This window comes from Mirounga leonina, unplaced genomic scaffold (genome assembly GCF_011800145.1).
Source record: "Mirounga leonina isolate KUSES-001 unplaced genomic scaffold, KU_Mleo_1.0 Mir_174, whole genome shotgun sequence".
Classification (NCBI taxonomy): Eukaryota; Metazoa; Chordata; class Mammalia; order Carnivora; family Phocidae; genus Mirounga; species Mirounga leonina.
Window position 1 is genome coordinate 82,148,036 of NW_023270451.1, and position 23,322 is coordinate 82,171,357.

Here is a 23,322-nt window from a genome sequence, read left to right on the forward strand (position 1 = left end):
AGTATAGTTTCAATTAGGTTTTTTTTGTTGTTGGTAATACTTGATACAGTGTCTATAAAGATTTACCCTTTATTATAAAACTTTCCTCATTTCAAATCTGATCTGATGGAAATAATAGCTTCTATAAGAAAAAAATGAAGAAGATCACACAAAAAGCTGGATCACTTAATTACACAAAAATATTGAATTCTTTACATTAAATAAAATCATAATGCATGTGAAACTTGAAAAATGCAAATGTCAAATATGGAAGTTTAGGGTCATTCATGAATAAGAATTTATACCACTCCCTAAGAATACCAAGACTTTAAGAGAAAATGTAGGCATAGGGCATAAAAGGTAATGCACAGAAGAAAAATTGTAAGTATTCTGTAAACATCAAATGCTCAACTAACTGCACTATATATAAAATAAATGCACAATAAAATAGTGATTCTAATTTTAAGTAAATCAATTTAAAAATAATATTAATATTGATGAGTATGTGACAAGATTCTTTGTACTGCTCTTTGCATCAGGAAATATTTTCAGGAAAACAGTTTGATAGTGTCTTCAGATATCTAAAAAATGCCTATATGTTTTGGTCCAGTAATCATAAGGAAATAATGAGAAATGGGTATAGGATTTAATTCCAAGGATGTACTTGGCAGTATTGATTACAATGTCAAAAATTGAAAAAAAAAGCTAAACATATAGAAATATGTTGATATGCATTTAAAATGTCTATGAATAATTTTAATTCTATAGAAAATACTATAAAACATTAAAACTGTAGTATAAAATATTATAAATAATATTTCAATATTTTTATATTGATTATATACACACACATAAGGGTATATGTATATAATTAAATATATGTATAGGAAAAAAAAACTGGAAGGAAGTAGACCAAACTATGTTTAGTGGTGGAAATGAGTGATTAATGTTGTACATATTAATTCTTTATAATATCCTCTGCTTATAATTATGTACATGTATTTGTGTATTGCCTGGGGAAAAAATAGCCCTAAATCATTTTTGAATGATTCTTAGTAGAAGATAAGGAGAAATAGGCGCTTAGGGGATAAGTATCAGAAAACAAAATGTAAGTACTTTTTAAAAATATGCACACACACTCAGAGCAATTGAATTATATCTAAGGATGTTTACTTTCTCAAACCTTTCCCTTTTTCTTTTTTTTTTAAGTGAAACACAAAGAGGAACCTTTTAAAAGCCACTGTGCTTTATGTAGGCATGACATTACTGTTTTGAAACTAGTACCTGATCCTCTGACCTCACAGAAGGATCATTACCATTTCACTGGAAAGCAGTTTACTTACAGAGTTTTATTGACTGATTGGAATTTATGACAGTCATGGAAATGCACTCACTCATATGTCCACGGTGCCTTTTTAATGCCATTACCTAAATATCAGGCATCTCTAGCTGCTACTCAGTCTTCTAGTCATTTAAAGTAATTTAGAGTAATGAAATAGAGTGTATCCTTTCACTTAGACTTATTCTGACTTTTCTTTCTCCCTCTCTGCCCCACTGCCGCATGTACACAGATAGTTATAATCACAGTCCCAGTCATAGCACATTTGGTTTCATCACCAGAAGGAAAGAAAATCTGATCCAGGAAAGATACAGAAAATGTCAGGTATAGGCATCATTATCATCCTAAATGTGAAAAAAGAAAAGAGGAAATAATTCAATGCTCTAATCAATTGTGTGTTTCTCCTATTTCTATTATACTATTTATTCTGAAACCATGTTGTATTTTTAGAGCACTTAGTTTTACCTGGTCATGAAAAGCAGTACTTGATTAGACAAAATGGAAGATAGTATAAAACATGTAAACAGTATCCAGAGATGACCTTAGTAAACATTTTGGATTCTCACAAACTTTCACTCTCAGTTATAGTCTTGTTGCCATGGAAATCTACTTTCAAAGCTAGATTAATGCTACATACATATTTTTGCAAGTATATTTTATTTTAAAATATAACTTGAGTTAATTTTCCATACCATTAAATATTACATTGTGGTTAAAATTATTGCTTTTGGAGTCAGTGAAAACTGGAAAGTGTCACGCTGTGTTTTCTTGACCAATAATAAAAATAACAGCAACAATAAAAGACTGTTAACAGGTAACATTTAGCTAATGTTCACTATATGCCAAGAAGTTGATTAAGTTCCTTGCATGCGCTAATTACTTTAATCATCATAGCAACCTTGTAAAGCTGGTATCCTGATTTTCTCCATTTTCTGTACGAGGCAGCATTGGTGCAGAGAAGCTGCCAGCTTGCCTAGGATCATAGGGCAAGCCAGTGGGGGAGCCAGCATGAGAAACCAGGCACTGGGCTCCGGAGCCATGGGGCACCGGCTTTGTAAGATGTATCAAATGTATCAGAATTCATGGCACATTAAAAAAAAACTCATATTCTTTTTTCTTTTTAAAGGAAGGGTTTTCCATCTTTAATAGCTTTTATGTATTTTGAATATCAAACTGTTGTTAAGTATAGTTACATGCTGGTTTCCCCATGCTAGCATCAGTGGATAGGACTTGAGTGGTGTACTAGCCCGTGGCTGTGATGGAAGGTTGGCAGCTACACAGAGTAACTGTGGTGTCACTGCTTCGTTTCTGTTCATTCCATGACTCAGGAAGCAATCAGCTTGGCCCCATCTATGGCCACACGTCCGTGATGACTGGAAGTCTGCTGGATGACCACCACTGGCACTCTGTGGTCATTGAGCGCCAGGGCCGGAGCATTAACCTCACCCTGGACAGGGGCATGCAGCACTTCCGCACCAACGGAGAGTTCGACTACCTGGACCTGGACTATGAGGTGGGCTGGAGGACGCGTCCATTGTGCTCCATCTTGAGTGGCTGCCTCAGTCTCCTACTGCGTCTTTGTGTTCTTGTCAGTCACATACCTGCCTGTTTCATTCGTTTTATTCCCCAAAGAAAAATTATCTTTCAGCTTCAGGGCCTAATATATTAATACTGTCATTTTATTCATTTCTAAATTTGTAATTATGAGTATTTGAAATATTTTAAAAATCTTGGTACCAAAGTAATAATTTAAAGGGAACAGACCATTTATCATGTCATCAGGGCAATTTAGTAAGTCCAGAAAAACTGTAAGTTGTAATCTTTCCATTGGTAATTAATTATGATATAGATCACCTATTATTCTTGAGGATAGACAATATACTATAAACACAGGATTGCTTAATATTTATTACAAAATATTGACTAAGAAATCCTGAGTTCTGATTTATATTAAGTCATTTATGACTTCATGACTATAGATAGTTCTTTTGTCAGGTTCTATTTTCTCAGATATAATTATCATAGAAGAAACAAAATATAGACTATTTTTTTTTTTAAGATTTTATTTATTTATTTGAAAGAGAGAGACACAGCGAGAGAGGGAACACAAGCAGGGGGAGTGGGAGAGGGAGAAGCAGGCTTCCCGCGGAGCAGGGAGCCCGATGCGGGGCTCAATCCCAGGACCCCGGGATCATGACCCAAGCCGAAGGCAGACGCCCAACCGACTGAGCCACCCAGGTGCCCCAAAATATAGACTATTTTAAGAGGTTGTCCATAAATAGGACATATTTTATCCTCTAAATGATCAAAGATCAAAAAAGATAAAAAAAAAATCGTATTGGTCCCATAAAAACTGTATATTCCCATATTATACAGGTACGCTGAAATTTCAGGTTTTTTAATAAATTATTTAGAGAGCGGCTCAACCTTAAAATGCCCACCAAAAATGTTAATCATATATAGAGATAAGAGTTCTGTAAGATGTTCAACACAGTGTTATAATTCCAAGAGAAAAGGGATAACACTAAATAAATTGGATGAAATATTATTCAGCAAAGTTTCCAAACTTTCTTACTTCAAGGAACCCTCAGTGTGTTACTAATTTTTCCACAGCTGTCCTAGGCCATTCTATATTAGTTAGAGCCAGACAACTTAATGTTTATGTCCTAACAACTCAGTAGCCATTTGAAAAAAAAAAAAAATACAGATAAAAGAAATGAAAAAAAAATTAATTATTAAAACAACAATGATTACTTGCTAATGGGATGAGTGTCCCTGCATGGTACAACTCCTCAGATTTTGGAATCAGATTTGACTGCCATCTTCATCTTCTGTTCCACTTTTACTTTCATGTGACACTTTTTATGAGAGAGAAACGATAAAAAACCCACCTTCACTAGGACAGGAAATCATCAAAAGGAGGGTAGCAGGATGTTGGAATGGTGAACTAGCTCAAGCTAGTGTTTCACGTAATGCCCAGAACATGTCAAATATTGCTGTATATCCTTTAAAAATAGAAGGTGTATGGTGGCTGCGGCCCTGAGTTTTCTGTGCCAACTCAGTGTGCCTTGTCCCCAGTTTTGAAATTATTTGTATATATACACACATACATATATATATTAATCAGTATCTATATATAAATTTTTAAAAATGTGAAATATGCCCACCATAAGATAATTTACAACTGTGTTATTTTCTTTTATATATTTAAATCGTTTCTAAATTTTCTGTGAGATGAATATATTACATATATTTCTAAATAGGAATTTAAAATAGATTATGCTATGTAAACCCTGATATTGAGACTTTATTAATGTTAAAATAAATTTAAGATTATCAGAAAATAACTGTACCCCCCCAAAAAAATCTTCTTAAAGCAAAATGATTGTTGCAAGGGAAAGAATATGAAAATCCCAGAAGTTTTATTTTTTCTAAATTAGTACATTTCTTGGCTTAGGTGGCTTATCTCCCACTGTATGAGAGAATGTAAAGATGAATTATTCATCCTCAATTAATAAACTTTGAAGTACTGTAGAGGAGATGAGAGATCCTGGAACATTAGTAATGGGCAAACACAATTCCAATTTTCAAAAAACAGAATTAAAAATTTGGGGTCATAGACTGTATTGAGTTTGTGATGAAATTCATGAATATTCATGCACACACTCAGGGTCGGCAGTTTCAGGCACACCTTGAAGCCCATGAATATACATACCATCTCTGAGAACCTCAGCTAGAGATGACAACACCTGAGACATATTAGAGGGAGACACTAGGAAGAAATTCAAATTTATTGATAAAGAATCCTGAGTCCGTTGAGTTGAGAGTCTCAGTGTTTTCACACCTACCTCTCTGACTGATCCATATAGTAACTAGACTCAGACCCCAAAGGAGGCTTGTTATGAATAACTGAAGACATTCCTACCACTCAGGACATTCCAAGGGTTTTAGGAGCTCTGTGCCTGGAACTGGGAACAAATACCAAATATATTTATTATACCACATCATGATAGGGTATTCCCATCATATATAGATAAAATGAACATAACTAATCTCAAGAATATACATAATAATAAAAATATAAAGATGAGTTCTTAGTAGCTACTATTTGTTTCATGTAATTTAAAACTATATAATGTTTAACAATGGCTCTGTGGAATAGTCAGTTCTCATGAGCTAGTATGAGCAGATTCAGCACACTATAGGGGTAAATTAATACCTATCACTATTCCCAGAGATGTACATCATGAAAGAAGCAGTAGAAAACAAGCTTGCTCCGTTGAGGTAACTCAGTGTGGGCATTTTTTGTGGAAGGTGGCTGAGTTCACCTTATCACCTCCCGGAGCCCAATTATACTGCAAAGTGTGCCAAACGCCATGGGCAGGCAAGCTACTAGCCGCATGGTGCCCTGAGAAGGGTACAAAGGTAAACAGATACATATCCTTCTTCTCAACCAAAGGGCAGGACCACACACTGATGTTTGGCCTGGCTTCTCTCTTTTCTTCAGCGAAATTCCAGGATAGACCCTGTGGATGTTACACCATTGCCTTTGCAATACATTTCTGCTTGGGAGGGGGAAGAATGAATGCCCCTTGCTAGTTGTAGAACTAGGCTAGGATTTTAGAGAAAGACCAGCTAGGATTTTGTAGAGAATTAATTGCATGGCTCAAGCTGGAACAAAAGTCCTGGGTTGAGTCCCTCTTTGCTCCTTACTGGTTGTGTGACAGTGGACACATCATAGTCCCCTTTTGGAAAATTAATGTAATAGCACATTTGTCATAGCATTAGTATATGAGGAGGCAATAGGAAGTAATAGAAATCACTATATGTATCAGTTCCATATTAATCAGTTATGATTAATTAGACTGCATGTAACAGATGCTTGTTTATTCTCCTCCATATAAAAGGTAATTGTAGGCAGGGAGCCCTGGGCTCAAGTGGCAGCATCATGGTTAGTAGGACTCCAGTCTCCTTTTACCTTGCTGCTATTCCAGCCCCATTGCGAATCATCCAAGGTGACTGTTCACATTCCGTTTTGCATTCCAGTGGGAAGGAAGAGTAAAGAAGGTTGTGCTCCCTTCCCCTTTTAATTATAGTTTTTGGAGTCACACAGTCTTACTACTTTAATCTCTAAGACCAAAACTTGATTCAAAGAGGTTGGTAAATGCCATATATTGGCTGCAGTGTGCACAGCTGAAAAGCATTCTTGTTTTCCTAAAGAAGGTAGGGAGAAAGGACACTTAGAAGTATCTACCATCTCTGCCACATTTTGTGAACTCTTGGTAGCTAACAAAATGGTCAATGTGGTTATTTGGTTTAAGAGTCAGGGTTGTTATTGAATGATAATATTAATAAGCCAGTCATATGAGTTATATGACTATCTGATGAATAATCTAACAATTGCAACATTTTTTTTTTTACTTTCTGAATAATTATAATATCAGAAAATATTTTGTGGTCCAGGCACTTCATTTTAATAATGAGAATACGTAATCAGAAGAAGTGGCAACCTAGTATCATAGGATTAGTTACATTAGGAATTGGGATTTGAACCCACATCTTTTAGTTGTACGGAAATCTGGTAAATTGAGCTCGTGTTGCTTCACTAGGGCACCTCTGAGGATGACATAGGATATGTGCTGAGGTTTGCTGAAAGCAGAGAAACCATAGGAGTGTTTAATCATCATCCCAACGGCATGTGGAAAAATAATGAGACAATATGTTTAAACTGGTATTTAGTAATAATGTCAAACTGTGATGCTGCCTGTTGTTAAGCATAGATTTTTATTACCATCAACTGGGAAAGAATTGGTAAAATAAACTGTAGACAAGAAATATAACACTCCACATAATTATCAATAATTGTTACCTTTGGTATTAGGTATACTTATTTAGTTCCTAATAAGTTCATTTTAGTGCCACTTGAAACTATTGCCACTTGAAAAAAAATTGTACTATTTTAGATTACTGTATAATTTTCCTTTTGTCATTTCTTAATTCTTTTCTATCTATTTATTCTCAGTTTTCCCTTCTTTCATATATAAACTCTATGGTAAATGATACATATTCAACTAACCATTATTAACAAATTTTATTTTAAGTGAGGTCTTTTGTTTTTTTATATTGTCTCATAAACTATCATTAATTTGTGCTTTTTTTTCTGCATAAACTAAGCATCTAAAATACCATGACACTAAATAAAAGAACATAAATTGTTAATGGCCTCCTAGAACACAAAGATCTGTGCCTTATGTTTCAAATATGAAACGCCTTACTGGTTGGAGCCTTAACATGTCTCAAAAATGTCTTAACTATTGCTTTCATTTTCAAAGCTTTATCAAAGTTGATAATGGTAACATTGAATAATAATTAAAAGAGAAATAACATCTGGATTATATATCTTGGTATTGCAGCTCTGGTTAGTATTTAGATTTATTTACCACTAATTCACTATTAGCAGTAAATGTCATTATGGCAATATGTATATTAAGTATAATTTGGTATTATAGGAAATTGACACTTTAGTACTGTAATTTGGCCAAAGATACAAGGAAAAAGACATACTCTCTTTTTATAGGTGGTAGTAGCCAGAGAATCACAGTAAAGGGCGCATCCACCTTATTCTTTAGGATTCAGAAGACCTATAATATCTCTAAGCCTGTAGTGCTAAAGTAACAGTCCCCATCTCCTAATATGTTCTTCGAATATATAGTAATGAGACTTTTTGAACTATTTTCTGCGTTAAAAATAAGTCTAGTGAATATTTGACTTTAATGGTCATTTAGATTAAAGTAAGTCTACATAGTACATAGGATTTATCATTGTATTACATTAGTACTGGTTACCTCATGATGACTAGAAGCATTTATTAGGAGTATGTCTTTGAATGATAAATGATAAAAATGTGTTTTTAATATTACTTAATAAAAGAAGGTTGCTGTATAAAATCTTTTAAAACATTTCAGGAAAATTTATAAAATGTCTTTGAGTGGCTACAAGAGATTATTGCTATTTTCTTGTTAAAGTTATAATCTGATTCCCATAATTAATAATACTGTTATATACTTCCATAGCATAATTTAATATGCAACAGATTTTGGAGGCAGAAAAAAATGTCTGTATATTCTGGGAGAGATCTACAGACCTTGGTTGTATAACTGGCCTTGGTTGTATTAATAGTTTTGCCTGATTTATTGTGAATATTTTTTTTAAGATGAATACAGTGTGAATGTTACATTTTTTTCTTTTCTCAAAGATAACCTTCGGAGGCATACCTTTCTCTGGGAAGCCAAGTTCCAGCAGTAGAAAGAACTTCAAAGGCTGTATGGAAAGCATTAATTATAATGGTATCAACATAACTGATCTTGCGAGAAGGAAGAAACTAGAGCCCTCAAATGTGGTAAGATTGTTCACTCCAAAATAGTGATTCATAGAAAAATCAAAGAAGTTTTGTTTTTTTCTGGAGTATAGAACAACAACAACATTGTCATAGCATTTTGCCATCATGCTTGTGTTGGGCTCAGCAGTGTAAGACTAACTACAGAATTACCTAAAAAAAGTGTAGATAGTGGATATACTCTGAGAATAAATAATGGTTTTTGAGTTAAATTAGCCTGCAGTAGATAGTAAGTTTAACTTAGATGGGGCACAGGATTTTGACCCAGTGTTTCTGAATTCCCCATATCAAAGGGACATACCTCAGGCATTCCTCAGTGTGTGCTTCATCCCGGCAGTTCAGCAGCCCGTAAACGTTTCCAGATGTCTTATCATATATGAATCTCCATTTCTTGTTTATGATTTAATTCAGTATTTTAAAAGTGTTACATCCAGGAACTTTGCTATATTCATTTCCATGTTTCCAAAGATAATTGATCCAGGTAAGTAAGTAAGTACACTTTTTGTGAAAGCCCTAACCATACTAAGTATAGGCAGTTAAATAAGGATCGACTGCCACTGGCTAGTGAAGGCTGTGACGTAGAACCTAATAGTGATCTTCTTCCGGCTCTGCTGTGGGTCGTTTCCAGCTTTAACTACTTCAAGGAGGAGAGCAAAAATTGAAGAACGCTCTAGCATACCTGTCTCCCCATGACACTGTTTAGGATCACTGAAAGATATCAGCTGAGAAGTCTAGTGTGTGTTCCCTATGGGTCAGCAAAAAGAGGAGTTAACTTCAACCTACAAGTGTTAGTTGGAAGAGGCTGGGGTTCAAGACCCACATTTGAGAGCCACTGGCAGTAAATGATGTTACGAGTGCTTGCACTGTATTCCAAAAGAGCTCTGATGGTCTCTTGCCCCACACTGGAGCCTAGCGTTTTCACAAAATGATTGGACAAATAGAAATCCCCTCATGAATAAACAGGAGTTCAGGTTGGGTGTGAAAATTATTATGGCATAAAATAATAATTTAATGTGAGATTTTTCTTTATTTTTCTTCAAAATAATGAATTTCTACTGAATAAAAAGTTGAACTTTGAAATTATCTCATAAGTATTGGCTATAGAGACAAATAGTAATAGTTCTATTTATAGGCAGCAGGCACTGTGCTAGGAATGTTACTTTTATGGCAATCTGAAATAGTACCACAACATGAGTAGAGATGTTATCATATACATTTTATAGATGCCAAAAAAAAAAAAAAAACCAACCCTGAGACTTTGCCTGGAAAAATAACTTTCCAAGATGATTGAATGTGAGTGGGTTCACAGTATGTGACCCCCGAGGTCATGGTCTCCTTACATGTTATGTTACTTCTTACCTAGAACAGTATTAATACATACACTCTCTTAAGCTTTGGATAAAATGGCACCAGGGTCCTTTTGTTTTCTCAGAAATCATTGCTTAAGATAAAAAGATACGGAATCCAAATCATCAGAATGTTTTTTGCACCTTTAAGAAGAAATAAAATGTTATTTCTGCCCAAACCTCCCAGTTGGTCCTGATAGGCATTCATTAGGCACCTAAATTATAAAGAATTTTACTACGGAGATTCATTCCCAGAACAGCTTTAACTACAAAATATATTGTAGTTATAAATGCTATTTTAGCTTGAATAACAAAGATACTTAGTAAAGCATAAATTATCTATAATTATGTTTGTTGAAATAGAATGAGCAGACATAGGATAAACTTTTAAACAAAAATATATGTACATATTAAAATTTTAGGCAGGATAGAGAAAAGTGGGACATTTTGTAAGCAACTCTGCAAGGACAAATATTTATGAAGGAAATTTGCTTTCAAAGATGTCAGGTTCTGGTATTTCAGTGAAATTGACTCAACATTCATCCTGCATTCATCTCCATGCACACACCCATTCCCTAATATTGGTTCACAACCTCCCGGACAGCTTCCTGAGTGTAATCTGCAACCAGCCCCTGGATGCAGAGGGCAGGAAGAGATAGAAGAGACAGACCACCCACATTGGTAGGTGGCAGGTTTAATAAGCAAGGGAATTTAAGTCTTGTCTTGGGAAGCCACAAGATGAGTACATCTCTGCACCTGCCTGCCAAGTCTTAAAAGTTTATTTAGAGGTCTTACCTGGATTTAGTTATGGATGCAGGAGGCCTTAACCAGTTCAGTACCCAGGTTGGATAGCCTCAACACCACATCTCTATCTTAAGACTGTATCCTTGGAGTGAGGAACACACATTCCGAGGACAGCGGAGAAGTCTCCAATTGTCCGAGTCCTGCTCCTGGGTTAACTGGCAGTCACAAGTCTTCTTGATGACCTCCTCCAATACCTCATTATTCATTGACTTCTGAGTCAGCACCTTTACTCAGAAAGGACCTTTAATTTTATTGGGAGACATTCCCCACAACATGGGTATGTGGTCTGTTGTAACATCTCAATTATTAGGCAAAGGCAATTCTTTTCATCAGTAAAAGTAAGCAGTTAAAAAATAATTATTTGTGAAGCTACAGTGTAAATTTAGTTTGAATATTAATTAAGAGGGACAGCCTGCCTTAGATGTAATGGTTAATGTGCTGAAATGGAAGAACGATCTGTCTAAACCTAGATATCGTGGTGTTGTGTTGTTGTGAAATAAATAATTGAAGGACCAGATGAAAATGCCAACAAATTATATTCCTCAGAATATTATGGTGGGATAAAAGAAGTTGGAAGCAAACGTAGATTTTCAGAACTTTAAAAGGAAGGTACTTACACACTGGAATACAACATTTAGCATGTCTTAATGGTAAATGAAATTTTTTTTTGGTACAAAATAGAGGGAGAGTGAGAAGAAAGAAGAAAGGAATAGACTTCAATTATCACAAGCTTGTTTTTATTTTGTACACTCATACTACTATTTTCAGAAGCATTAATTCTTTATAATATATGCACACTTCATAGGAATTTAATATAACAATAATTGAAATAATCACAATTATACTGATCCTATATAGTTAATATTAATTCGTATATATTAGGTATAGGGATCAAAACCAAGAATATTTGTCCCATAATATCAATTAATAACAACCAAATGACCATAGTAGTTCCCAGTGAGACTAGTAATATATGAATAAACACTTGACATAGGCCATCCAGAAGAGGACGGTGGCATCTCCTCCTTGGCTGAGGCATCATCAGTAATGGGGGAGGGGAGCAGCAGCTTTCTGCCCTCTTTAGAAAGTCCAGTGGTTCACACTCATGTCCACCACACAGGGACACATCCCATCCCATCAGGCTTGTCAGTCTGTCGATTCCGTGACAGATGGTTCTTGTTAATTCCTCATCTTGACAGCCAGCTGCTGAGCCCTGTTAGACACACACTCCAAGTAGAGTGATGCCGAGGTGTCCGGGTGCTGAATCCAAATCCTGTTGCTGCCTGTGAGAGCTTGGCACAAGCTCAGGCTCTGCACTGACATCCACAGACTGTAGCTTTGTTTGCATTTGTCTCAAAGCGTGCCCTTTTCTTTTCCAGGGAAATTTGAGTTTCTCGTGTGTGGAGCCCTACACAGTGCCTGTCTTTTTCAATGCTACCAGTTACCTGGAGGTGCCAGGACGGCCTAACCAGGACCTGTTTTCAGTCAGTTTCCAGTTCAGGACTTGGAATCCAAACGGTCTCCTGCTTTTCAGTCAGTTTGCAGATAATTTGGGCAATGTGGAGATTGACCTCACTGAAAGCAAAGTTGGTGTTCACATCAACGTCACGCAGACCAAGATGAGCCAAATAGATATTTCCTCAGGTTAGTGCAATCGGTTTGCTGTTTGCTCCTGAAACTGCTATTGTGATTTCCACAGCTGTCATTGCTTTTGTTTTGTTGGTGTCGCGTGCTCGTAGTTATGTTTGGATTCAGACTTGGTGAGATTCTTACTTGGCTGCCCAGAGTACTGACTGAATAAGAGAACCTTGGAAACTGGCTCAGAGGGTGAGGGGTGGAGGAGGAAATGTAGTTGAGACTGTCTCAGAGCACCAGGATCTTCTATTGCTTATACATGCTAGTTCACGTTAATAGGGCAATGGACATTACTCTAAGTGAATATTTTATGTTTACAAAGAATGTCTATTTTACTGACGTAAGAGTGCCTGGTACTATTTGACTTTATGGACATTCAAATACCTTTTACTATTAGTAGCAAGTATATATTAATTTAATCAAGACTTTAAAGGTATATGCAACTGTTTGAATCAAAACCTCAGAGTGATCTTGCTAAATTTAAGCAGATTTTCAAGAAAAACTACAAGGGGTGAGTACAAAGAAGAATGACAAGATGTATGTATCAACTGAGGGAAGACTGACTGTCTTGGCTTAGCGGGTAATTTTTTAAAATTGACCTCACAGTGGTATGATAAACTGAGGCTTGGGTAATATTGTTGTTAATTGAACAAACTTAGCAACCTTGGGATATTCTTTGATTAATATGGTACAAAGAAAGCTGAGATCTTGGAAACAAAGAAAAATTAGTCATGATGGTGGACTCTTAAATAGTAAAAGTTTTCATCAAATTTCTCTTGATGTTCCTTGCAGTAGATGTTTTTATTTTGTGAAGAACTACTTAGAAATAGAAGACAGAGAAAATTAACATTGACTGAGCAGCTTGTACAAATGTACCAAATACTGAGAGAGGAAGTTCATGACAAAATGCTCAACTGCATGACTGTTGGCTCTGATGTCGAAATATTCCGTGTTCACTCGTGACACCATAGGTATACACCTGACGAGGTTTCTAACATGTTACGTTGTCTGTGTCCATGTCATTTCCCTGTGGGCTGTCAGGTCTTTGAGGGTAGAGGCTGTGCCTGTTCTGTTCTAGCGTATAGAGTAGCACCTGCTACATTAGAGGTGCTCTGGGAGTGTTTGTGGAGTTAGCACTGTGGCCCTTTAAACTAATGTTCACTAACAGAGTATTTCCTGCTGAAGTATGCGTCCTTTCATAAAATAGATGTTGTGTTTCTGTAGAGCATGGCCATATAGACTATTACTGAGAAGGATTCAAGGAAGATAAAGGGACCATTATATCAGAGGTGTGTCTGAATTATTGAAGTCAAAAGCCATTGTGAAATACCTAGATATTTACTTTTTCTGTTTTTGCTTTGTTAGTTTTGCTTTCCCCTGAATGTTTGGAGTCCAAATGATTGATCAACCATATTTTATCACTACTTCCCAGTATAAATTCACCTTGGGAGATTTAGAGCAAATAGAAAATATCTGGAGAGACCAGAAAAACACATAAAACAAACACACATACAAATATTTACCACAGTTGAAGAACATCCCATTAGATTTTATTATGATTAATGATTCTTTTCTAATGACTAAAAACATAAAAATATAAGTATGAAGGCCCCCCTCCCTCTTGACATTCTCTGAATAAACCCAAATTCCTGGTGGTTTTCCATGTAACAGGAACCATTATAATGGAAATAATAGGATCTTAAATATCGAGATCAATAAACATTTCCCTAGTTTAATTTGGTCTAATTTAAGACTCTAAGATACTTCCATCTAATTTAAACTGTGTTTATGAAAAAATAAAAGGAAGAAAGAAGAAAGGAATCCAATATGCAATGACTAATTTACATTAAGAGATTTGCTTAAATATGATAAAATTGGACTTGAGAAATTTTTTTAATTTAGCCAAGAATCTGTGCAAATTAAGGGAAACTGATAGGAAATTTCAACATGTCGGTAACCTTGATCTTACATATCCCAGTGAAAATACTTTACTGTTCCAAATATTTATTTTTTTTATAGACAGAGTGGAAACCACGATCTTATCAGTTATCATTGCTCAAGTTTCAGAAAGATTTGTAATATAGATGCACATACATTTTTAAAAAGTTATATCTTATACTCATTTAAACTGTGTTTATTAAAAAATAAAGGAAAGAAAGAACAAAGGAATCCCATATATGACTACATTCATTCATCCATCCTATAAATACAAATGGAGTCCATAGAAGGCAGTTTTCATCTGTATTTAAAGTACTTTACCAAATTCAATTAAAGGTATGAGTAACTTAGTGTAAGTAGCAACACTGAGAAAATAATTTAGAAAGATAAGTTAACTGAGGGCACTAATGTTTGCTTTAACAAAGGAAAATAGTTCTGTATTATGTCTGTCTTCTTTTTGTTTGATTATTATTTTTTATAATAAATGCTACAGAAAGTGAGGAAGGTAACAATTGTCTCCATTGTCTATGAAGAGGTGTAAACTTTCCAATTCAGAAAACTTTGAAGGAGCATTTGCTTTTTACAATAGAAACATTTTTTTGGCTCTCTTTATTTTTGTTTTTTAAGATTTTATTTATTTATTTGAGAGAGAGCAAAAGAGAGATCACAGAGAGAGAGGGGGGAAGCAGACTCCCTGCTGAGCAGGGAGCCAGATGTGGGGCTCCATCCTAGGACCCTGGGATCATGACCTGAGCCAAAGGCAGACGCTTAACCGACTGAGCCACCCAGGCACCCCTGGCTCTCAGATTCTTAAGAGAGGAAAAATCAAAGGAAATAATTACATGTTTAGCATGCTTTGTTATATGTTGTTTGACCTGGAGTATAAACACCACTGATTTATAAATCACTGAATTGTTGAACAAATGTCTCAGCTTTAGCACCTTTTTGTGAATGCAAGTGTGGATGCTCTTCTCAAAGACCAACAAATCCTTCATGTCTACCTTATTCTTATCAGCAGCATAAACATTGAAGTATGTCAGTCCTTTTTTTATTTTATTTTTAAAATAGCTTGGTTGTGAAAATGTAGAAGATACCTAAAATTTAGAAAACAAAAGCAGTCACTGCTAGCATTTCTGTGTGAACACACACATAAGAAAAACACTGTACGGTAGTGCATTGAGAAGTCATCGTAGAGACACTCAGGTACTGTCTGTTAGTACATACTTGTAACTCAGTTTTATTTTTAAAATGTGAATAAGTTCTGTGGTCCAAGATGAAGCTCATTCAAGTGGTTCAAAAGCCTTTTTATTCTGTCTTGGATGACATTGTTCTTTGATGATAAAGTCAAACTAAATCCTGTAAGTTAGTATTCAATATTTTTTTCACCCTCCTTGTATTTTTCCCTCTACCTTCTGATTGATTTCAGGTCTCATTAGTCTTGACACTGGACTCAACTTGTAAAATTCAGTCAAACTTTGAGTAACCTTGACTTTGCAGAGCAGGTTATCTTTCTGTGAAAATATTTTCCAACATCAACTTTTATAAAACATTCCATTATATTTATTTCTATTTAGAACCATACTTAGTGAGTGGGGAATACAGATTTATGCTTTTCCCTTGGCTCCGAGTAAGTAATAAAAGGGGGGAAAAGTGCTAAAAGGAACAGATGGGTAACATGTGTTCATTGAGCATACTGTTTAACATTCGTATCGGAACCCTGGAGAAGGTGGGCCTAGAACTGTGTTTTTAAAATTACTTAGGGTTTTTGAAATTTGTTTTTCCAGCTTTTTTGAGGTAGGCTTGACAAATTTAAATTATATATATTTACATGTACAGGTTGTGCAGTGTGACTTTTTAAAGTGTATGATAATATATATACACTGTGAAATAATGACCACAATCAAGTTAATTAATGCATCTGTCACCTCACACTTACTTTTGTGTATATGTGTGTGTGTGTGTGTGTGCACATACACAGTGAGAACACTTAAAATCTATTCTCTTAGCAAATTTCAGGTATACAGTGCAGTATTATTAAGCATAATTACCATGCTATACATTAGATTCCCTGGAACTTTTTCATCTCATAACTGAAAGTTTGTACCTTTTGACCAACATTTTCCCATTTTCCCCACCCTCCAGCCTTTGGCAACTATTCTATTCTCTGGTTCAATGAATTTTACTTTTTTTAGGTTTTACATAAAAGTGAGATCATACAGTATTTGCCGTTGTGTATCTGGCTTCTGTCACTTAGCATAACATCCTCCAGATTCAAATGATTTTGATAAAAACACAGAAAACATAAGGAAACATTTTATATCGCACTCAATACCTACTGAAACTTACTTTGCTGCTTTAGATGCACTCTTACTCTATGTTTTTTTTTTCTCTTTTTTTCCATTAAATTTTTCATGACCCATCAAATGATTTTATGACCTAAAAACAAGTTGTGACCTACAGTTTGGAAAACATTGACCTACAGATCTGTCTTCTCATTTGAAGAATTGGACTTTTTTAAAGTTCCAGTTGTTTGGAGGTATTTACACCATCAATCCGTTTTGGAAAACTAAATGTATCTTCCAGGAACAATACTGCAGTATTATAAAGGTAGTAAAAAAGTATGCATGTGTATTACTGTCTGACGTATAGTCAAAAAAAAAAAAAAAAAAAAAACGACTACCCACCATTTGAAATAAGGTTTTTATTGGAAAATTCCTCAATTTTATGTCACTAATGCACAGATGTTTACAGTAATACTCTAATGTTGTGGTCTACCCATATTGAGAAGGTCATAAAATGTTTGACTCAGCATTTATATAGTGGAAGGGAAGTGATTTCTATTAATGATCTTTCTTACCTATTGAAAAAAATCAATTTCTATCCATGTAAACAAAGCCTTTTAGAAAAGTCATTCAGAAAATGCACTGCTTCTAAATCAGCTGTTTTCTAGCTGAAGTATTAGAACCTTGTTTTGTTTACATAGATACTCCTTCAAGTTTAGAATGACTTTTCAGCATCTGCACTGCTTCAGAAGCATGTATTCAGTAAAGATCATCTTTGTTTGTATTTCTGTCTCTAAAGAAAATCTTTGTGAGGCCTTGCTTTATTTTTGTTTTATTACAGTGTCTTTTGTAATCCTTTTGAGTTCCATTTGGGTGTGTTAAGGGAAGGTGTCTTAGTCTAATCAGGCTACTGTAACAAAATAGACTGGGTGGTTTAAGCAACAGACATTTATTCCTCGGAGCTCTGGAGGTGGAAGCTTGCCATCAGGGTGCCGGCGTAGTTGAATTCTGCTGAAGAAGGCCCTCTTGCAAGTCGTAGACTATAGACCGCTGCTTTCATTTGTTCTTGTCTTCACAGGTGGGAGGCGCTGGAGAGCTCTGTGGGGTCTTTCTGTAACAGCACTAACCCATTCAGGAGGGCTCCACCTTCATGACCTCAGCACCTTCCAAAGGCCCCAGCTGCTAATACCATCACACTGGGCATTAGGATTTCAACATATGAATTTGTAGGGGGGAGATACAAACATTCAGATCATGGCAGATGGAGTAGACATTTTCTTGGCTTCTGGTGTAGCTTGGGAACTTGGTGGTAAATACTGGCATGTTTCCAGTTTATTGTTGGCAAATGCATTTCCCTGGAACTGCTCCTGGCATAGTCTGTCCTAAGCAATTAGAATATCTCTTCTCTTGATTTTATGAACATTTGAAAATGTAGTTAGTACATTAATTCTGGGAAGAATTCATACCAATTCTGAAAATTCAGTGATAACTTGCATCATGAGGTTTCTTTTTCATCACGTGAGAAAAAAAAGTTTAGGTTGCAGTACTGTTTTTTGTGTTTTGTTTATTGAGATATGATTTTCAGCTCTCTGATTTCAAGCACCTGGGTGGCTTAGTCAGTTAAGCATCTGCCTTCAGCTCAGGTCATGATCCCAGGGTCCTGGGATCTAGCCCTGCATCAGGCTCCTTGCTCAACAAGGAGTCTTCTTCTCCCTCTCCCTCTGCTGCTGTTCCCCCTGCTTGTGCTGTCTCTCTGTCTCTCTCTGTCAAATAAATAAAATCTTGATTGATTTTTTTTAAGATTATATTTATTTATTAATTTGACAGAGAGAGACACAGTGAGAGAAGGAACACAAGCAGGGGGAGGGGGAGAGGGAGAAGCAGGCTTCCTGCTGAGCAGGGAGCCCAATGTGAGGCTCGATCCCAGGACCCTGGAATCATGACCTGAGCCGAAGGCAGACGCTTAACAACTGAGCTACCCAGGTGCCCCCAAATAAATAAAATCTTAAAAAAAATTTTTTTTACAACTTAAAAATTAAATAATGTTTATCTAGGCATACTTCACATACTTAAAATGATTTGTTTTTTTACACTGCAAAGGGATTGGAGACCTATTTAGTATGTATATTATACTCCTTAATTCAAGTTAAAACCATAATTATTAGAAGCCTTAAAAATGTCATTCTTGACTATTAAGTTTGTATCATTCTGATTCTAAAGAAATAAAGAAGTACACAGAGATATTTACTGCAACATATATAAAATAATAAAAGTAATTGGAAACGGGGTGCCTGGGTGGCTCAGTCATTAAGCGTCTGCCTTCAGCTCAGGTCATGGTCCCAGCGTCCTGGGATCGAGCCCCGCATCGGGCTCTCTGCTCCGCAGGAGGCCTGCTTCTCCCTTTCCCACTCCCCCCTGCTTGTGTTCCCTCTCTCGCTGCGTCTCTCTCTGTCAAATAAATAAAATCTTTAAAAAAAAAAAAAGTAATTGGAAACAAACTAAATATTTTAAATGAAGAGGTGCTTTTAAAGGCTGTATCATCAAATGGAATACTATTATGTCATTAGAAATCATGTTTCTCAGGGCGCCTGGGTGGCTCAGTCGTTAGGTGTCTGCCTTCTGCTCAGGTCATGATCCCAGGTTCCTGGGATCGAGCCCCGCATTGGGCTCCCTGCTCAGTGGGAAGCCTGCTTCTCCCTTTCCCACTCCCCCTGGTTGTGTTCCCTTTCTTGCTGTGTCTCTCTCTGTCAAAAAAATAAATTAAAAAAATATTAAAAAAAAAAAGAAATCCTGTGTCTCAAATAAAATTTAATACCATTGGAAAGTATAATATAGTGAATTAAAATGTTAACGAAAATTTGCATAGAATATGATCCCAATATTATTATTAGAAATATATAGATAGCTAAAAAACAGTTCAGAATGAAAAAAAATCTGAATAATACTAATAGTAATTATCTCTAATTGGTGGGTTATTGTTCCCATTACTAACATTTTTTTCAGTACTAACATCTTAATACATTTTCCATAATACCCAAATTTTCTACAATAAATACCAATTACTGTTAAAGCAAAACAAAACAAAAAGTTATACTATAAAATAATTGAGGGTAAAATGATATACTGAAAAAGTATAATGGTTAACAACATTATGAATGGAAATTACATAGACTAAGTTATATCAATTCCAAAATTCTAGTTTCTCTGCTTTATTAGAAGCATATAGTCAATTTTTAAAAAGTTTGTCCTTAAACAGTGAGCTTCAAATTAATGTCCTTAATGGCATTTACGTAACAAATGGAGCTTTTTGTATTTGGATGCAGACATTTGGGGGTTGGGTCTTCGAGCTTTTACTTGAAAGTACACATAACTAATTTTGAACAAATGCCACACTTTCCATGTAATTTAGATCCTTTTTTTTCCCTCAGGATAGATAGATGGATAAATGGATGAATTGATATGTAAAGGCATTTCCTCTTAAAACTGTTGCTAGATGGGCGCCTGGGTGGCTCAGTTGGTTAAGCGACTGCCTTTGGCTCAGGTCATGATCCTGGAGTCCCGGGATCGAGTCCCACATCGGGCTCCCTGCTCAGCGGGGAGCCTGCTCCTCCCTCTCATGCTGTCTCTCATTCTCTGTCTCAAATAAATAAATAAAATCTTTAAAAAAAAAAAAAAAACTGTTGCTAGCTATCAGGGAACAGCAAATTTTACTTTTCTCTTGTAATGATGAATGAATGAATGCAAATCTCTTTATTCCCAAATAATCTACATATACTTCTCCAAAAACAGTAGCTAAGAATTAATTTTTAGGGGCATCTGGGTGGCTCAGTTGGTTAAGCATCTGCCTTTGGCTCAGGTCATGATCTCAGGGTCCTGGGATTGAGCTTTATGTTGGATTCCCAGCCCAGGGGGAGTCTGTTTTTCCCTCTCCCTCTCTCTCTGCCCCTCCCCCTGCTTGTGCACTCTCTCTCTCTCTCTCAAATAAATAAAATCTTAAAAATAATTAATTTTTAGAGTTCCTTCCTTTTTGTTGGTCGTCTAGATCTCTAAGATGTTCAAGAAAAGCTCAGAAATCGATCATTTTAAGATGTGAAAGACAACATGGCTCTGGATTCTTAGAAAAAGCTTGAGTCTAGGGAAGGTTGATTCCCAGATCACTGTGCTCACTTTGAGTAGGAATCTAGATTTGTGCCTGGCCAGCGTATCTCCTCTTGTTTAGTAAAAGACAAAAGTGAAAGGGATGGAGATCTATAGATACAGATCTATAGATATTTATAAATATAGATAATCTTGGACAAATCTACAACATACTTTGCTAATGTTTTTCTCCCAAATTCACAAATAGACTGGCTGTGAGAGCCACATGGGACCAAGTAAAAAGCATTTGAGTGAATGGTATGTTGCTCCCGGGTAGCTTCACCTAGCTGACTTTTTATTACATTTCAATTCCCAACGTGGCTGTACTGTCATCATGCAAGCTGAGTGGAAATCTACCTTTAATTATACTTCAGTGCATGCTGGTGCATTTTCACATCAATAGAAGCATTATATTCCAACATGAAAGGGGAAAGAGGCTGGGGCAGGGGGAGGTTTTGTGATATTAGGTACTGACTTATTCTTTAGGAAGCAAAGGGGACATTTTAATTTATAATCACACTCCAGGATACCATATCTACTCTAGTTTCTACAGTGTTTCTGGGACTTTTAAAATATTCTATGCCTTTTAAAGGGAAAATGAATAAAACATGATTGTGCGTATGTGTGTATAATAATTTTTAAAAATTGCAAGGAAAGGATAAAATTTAGTAAATTTAGGTGGATAAAATGGAGGTAAAAACTCCCAATAGGGACAAGGTCATGTTCTAAAAGCTTCAATTTACTGTACAAATAAACTCATCAGAGGGGGAGAAACATCAGATATTACTTCTACAAACTATAAGAATAAAAATGAATTATGCAAGACCAGCAGAGAGCACAGCTCCGGAACTCCAAACTTAGTATATGGATAGAGTTGAAGATGTTTCCAAAACAAGAGGAGAGAGGGCACGGGAGCAAATTGGCTTTACCTACAGGCCCTTTTTCTTTGCCTTTCATAAAAGTTTTAAGGGCTGAAACTTCTCTGATAGATGAGTAATTGGTAAATTTAACCAATGTAGATTTATATAGTAAAGAGATAACAAATCACTTGATAATAAGCCAGGGTTCTTCAGAGAATCAGAACGTATAGGATGTATAAAGAGAGAGAGATTTATTAGCAGGAGTGGACTCACACAGTTACGGAGGCTGAGAGGTTCCAAGCTCTGCAGTGGTAAGCTGGAGACCCAGGAGCTTCACTACTGGTCTAAAAGTCTGAGAACCCAGAGGAGCCTGTGGCCTAAGATCCAATCTGAAAGCCGATTCAAGGCTCATAGGCTCAAGACTGAAGAGCTGATGTTTCAGTTCTGTCTGAAGACCAGAAAAGACCAGTGTCCTGGCTTAAAGACAGTCAGTCAGAGAGGGGGGAATTCTTTCTCACTCCACCTTTTTATTCTGTTCAGGCCTTCATTAGATTGGTCGAGGCCCACCCACATTGAGGGAATGGGCTTTACCTCAGTCTCTGGATTCAAATGTTAATCTTATCCAGAAACACCTTCACAGACATAACCCAGAATAATGTTTGAGTACACATCTGGACACCCTGTGGCCCAGTCAGGTTGACACATAAAATTAACCATCACATCAAATTTAGATATTTTAGGTATTCTTCCACTGAGTATATAATTTTTTTTAAATAGTTAAAATAGTTTCGGCATGGCGTAATTGGAGATTGGTTGCCTTCATAATCAGAAAGGACACAAAGTAGAATCAGTGATTAAAGCCTCCCCTCCAGTCCCCCTACCCCCCTTCATTAACCTCATGGTGATGCTTACCAGGGGTAATTAACCAGAGACTTGAGACTGAGATAGTACCATTGACAATTATCTATCTACCTTTGTTCTTTTCATACTTTTAAGCAATTTGAGCTATTCCACCTGTGAACAATATAGGCTTATTGAGATAGTTGGTGCTTTGTTAGTTGTAGAAATGAGCCTTTTTGAAAAAGGGATCCCACAGATTCTGGGAGAGCTACATGGGACCTCTTAAATTGATTTGAGATCAGCCTGAAGAATGATTCCTGTGGATACTCTCTGAGATGTTTACCACAAATATTTCTTAGTCTCCTCCTTTTTTTCAGAAAAGCTCAAGAAAATTTGGGGGTTGTCACCCAATACTGCTCAGAAACTATTTGCTTTTGATAGTATTGTATCAGAAAATACTTATATGGACCAAACTGTAATCATTACTCAATTTTATGATCTATTTTATTCTGACACGTTTCTCTTGAGGCCTGTATATCCCCAGAACAGACCCTACTTCTGATCACTTGAGTTTTCTTTCATTCCAGCCACTGCTTATTTCCTCTTACTCTCTATGATCTACTTTTTACAAGTATAGCCATGCATAGATCTTTTCTGTAGCACTTGTTAACATCTGATATTTTCTGAAAGATGCTGATAACCTGCCTAGTATGTCCAGTCTTCTAGTACTGCCAGTCTTTCTTTTAGCACTGGTAGTCTTCCTGGG

General features: G+C 36.0%; 1 protein-coding gene across 1 annotated transcript in view; it reads left to right on the forward strand.

Annotated features, from left to right (window-relative positions):
- Positions 1 to 23,322, forward strand: part of CNTNAP2 (contactin associated protein 2) — a 1,539,511-nt gene that overhangs the window by 499,409 nt on the left and 1,016,780 nt on the right. Inside the window, exons 8-10 of the mRNA XM_035021319.1 lie at positions 2,647 to 2,831; positions 8,574 to 8,717; positions 12,244 to 12,508. Of these exons, the coding sequence (XP_034877210.1) occupies positions 2,647 to 2,831; positions 8,574 to 8,717; positions 12,244 to 12,508 (594 nt within the window). The remainder of the gene's footprint in view (positions 1 to 2,646; positions 2,832 to 8,573; positions 8,718 to 12,243; positions 12,509 to 23,322) is intronic.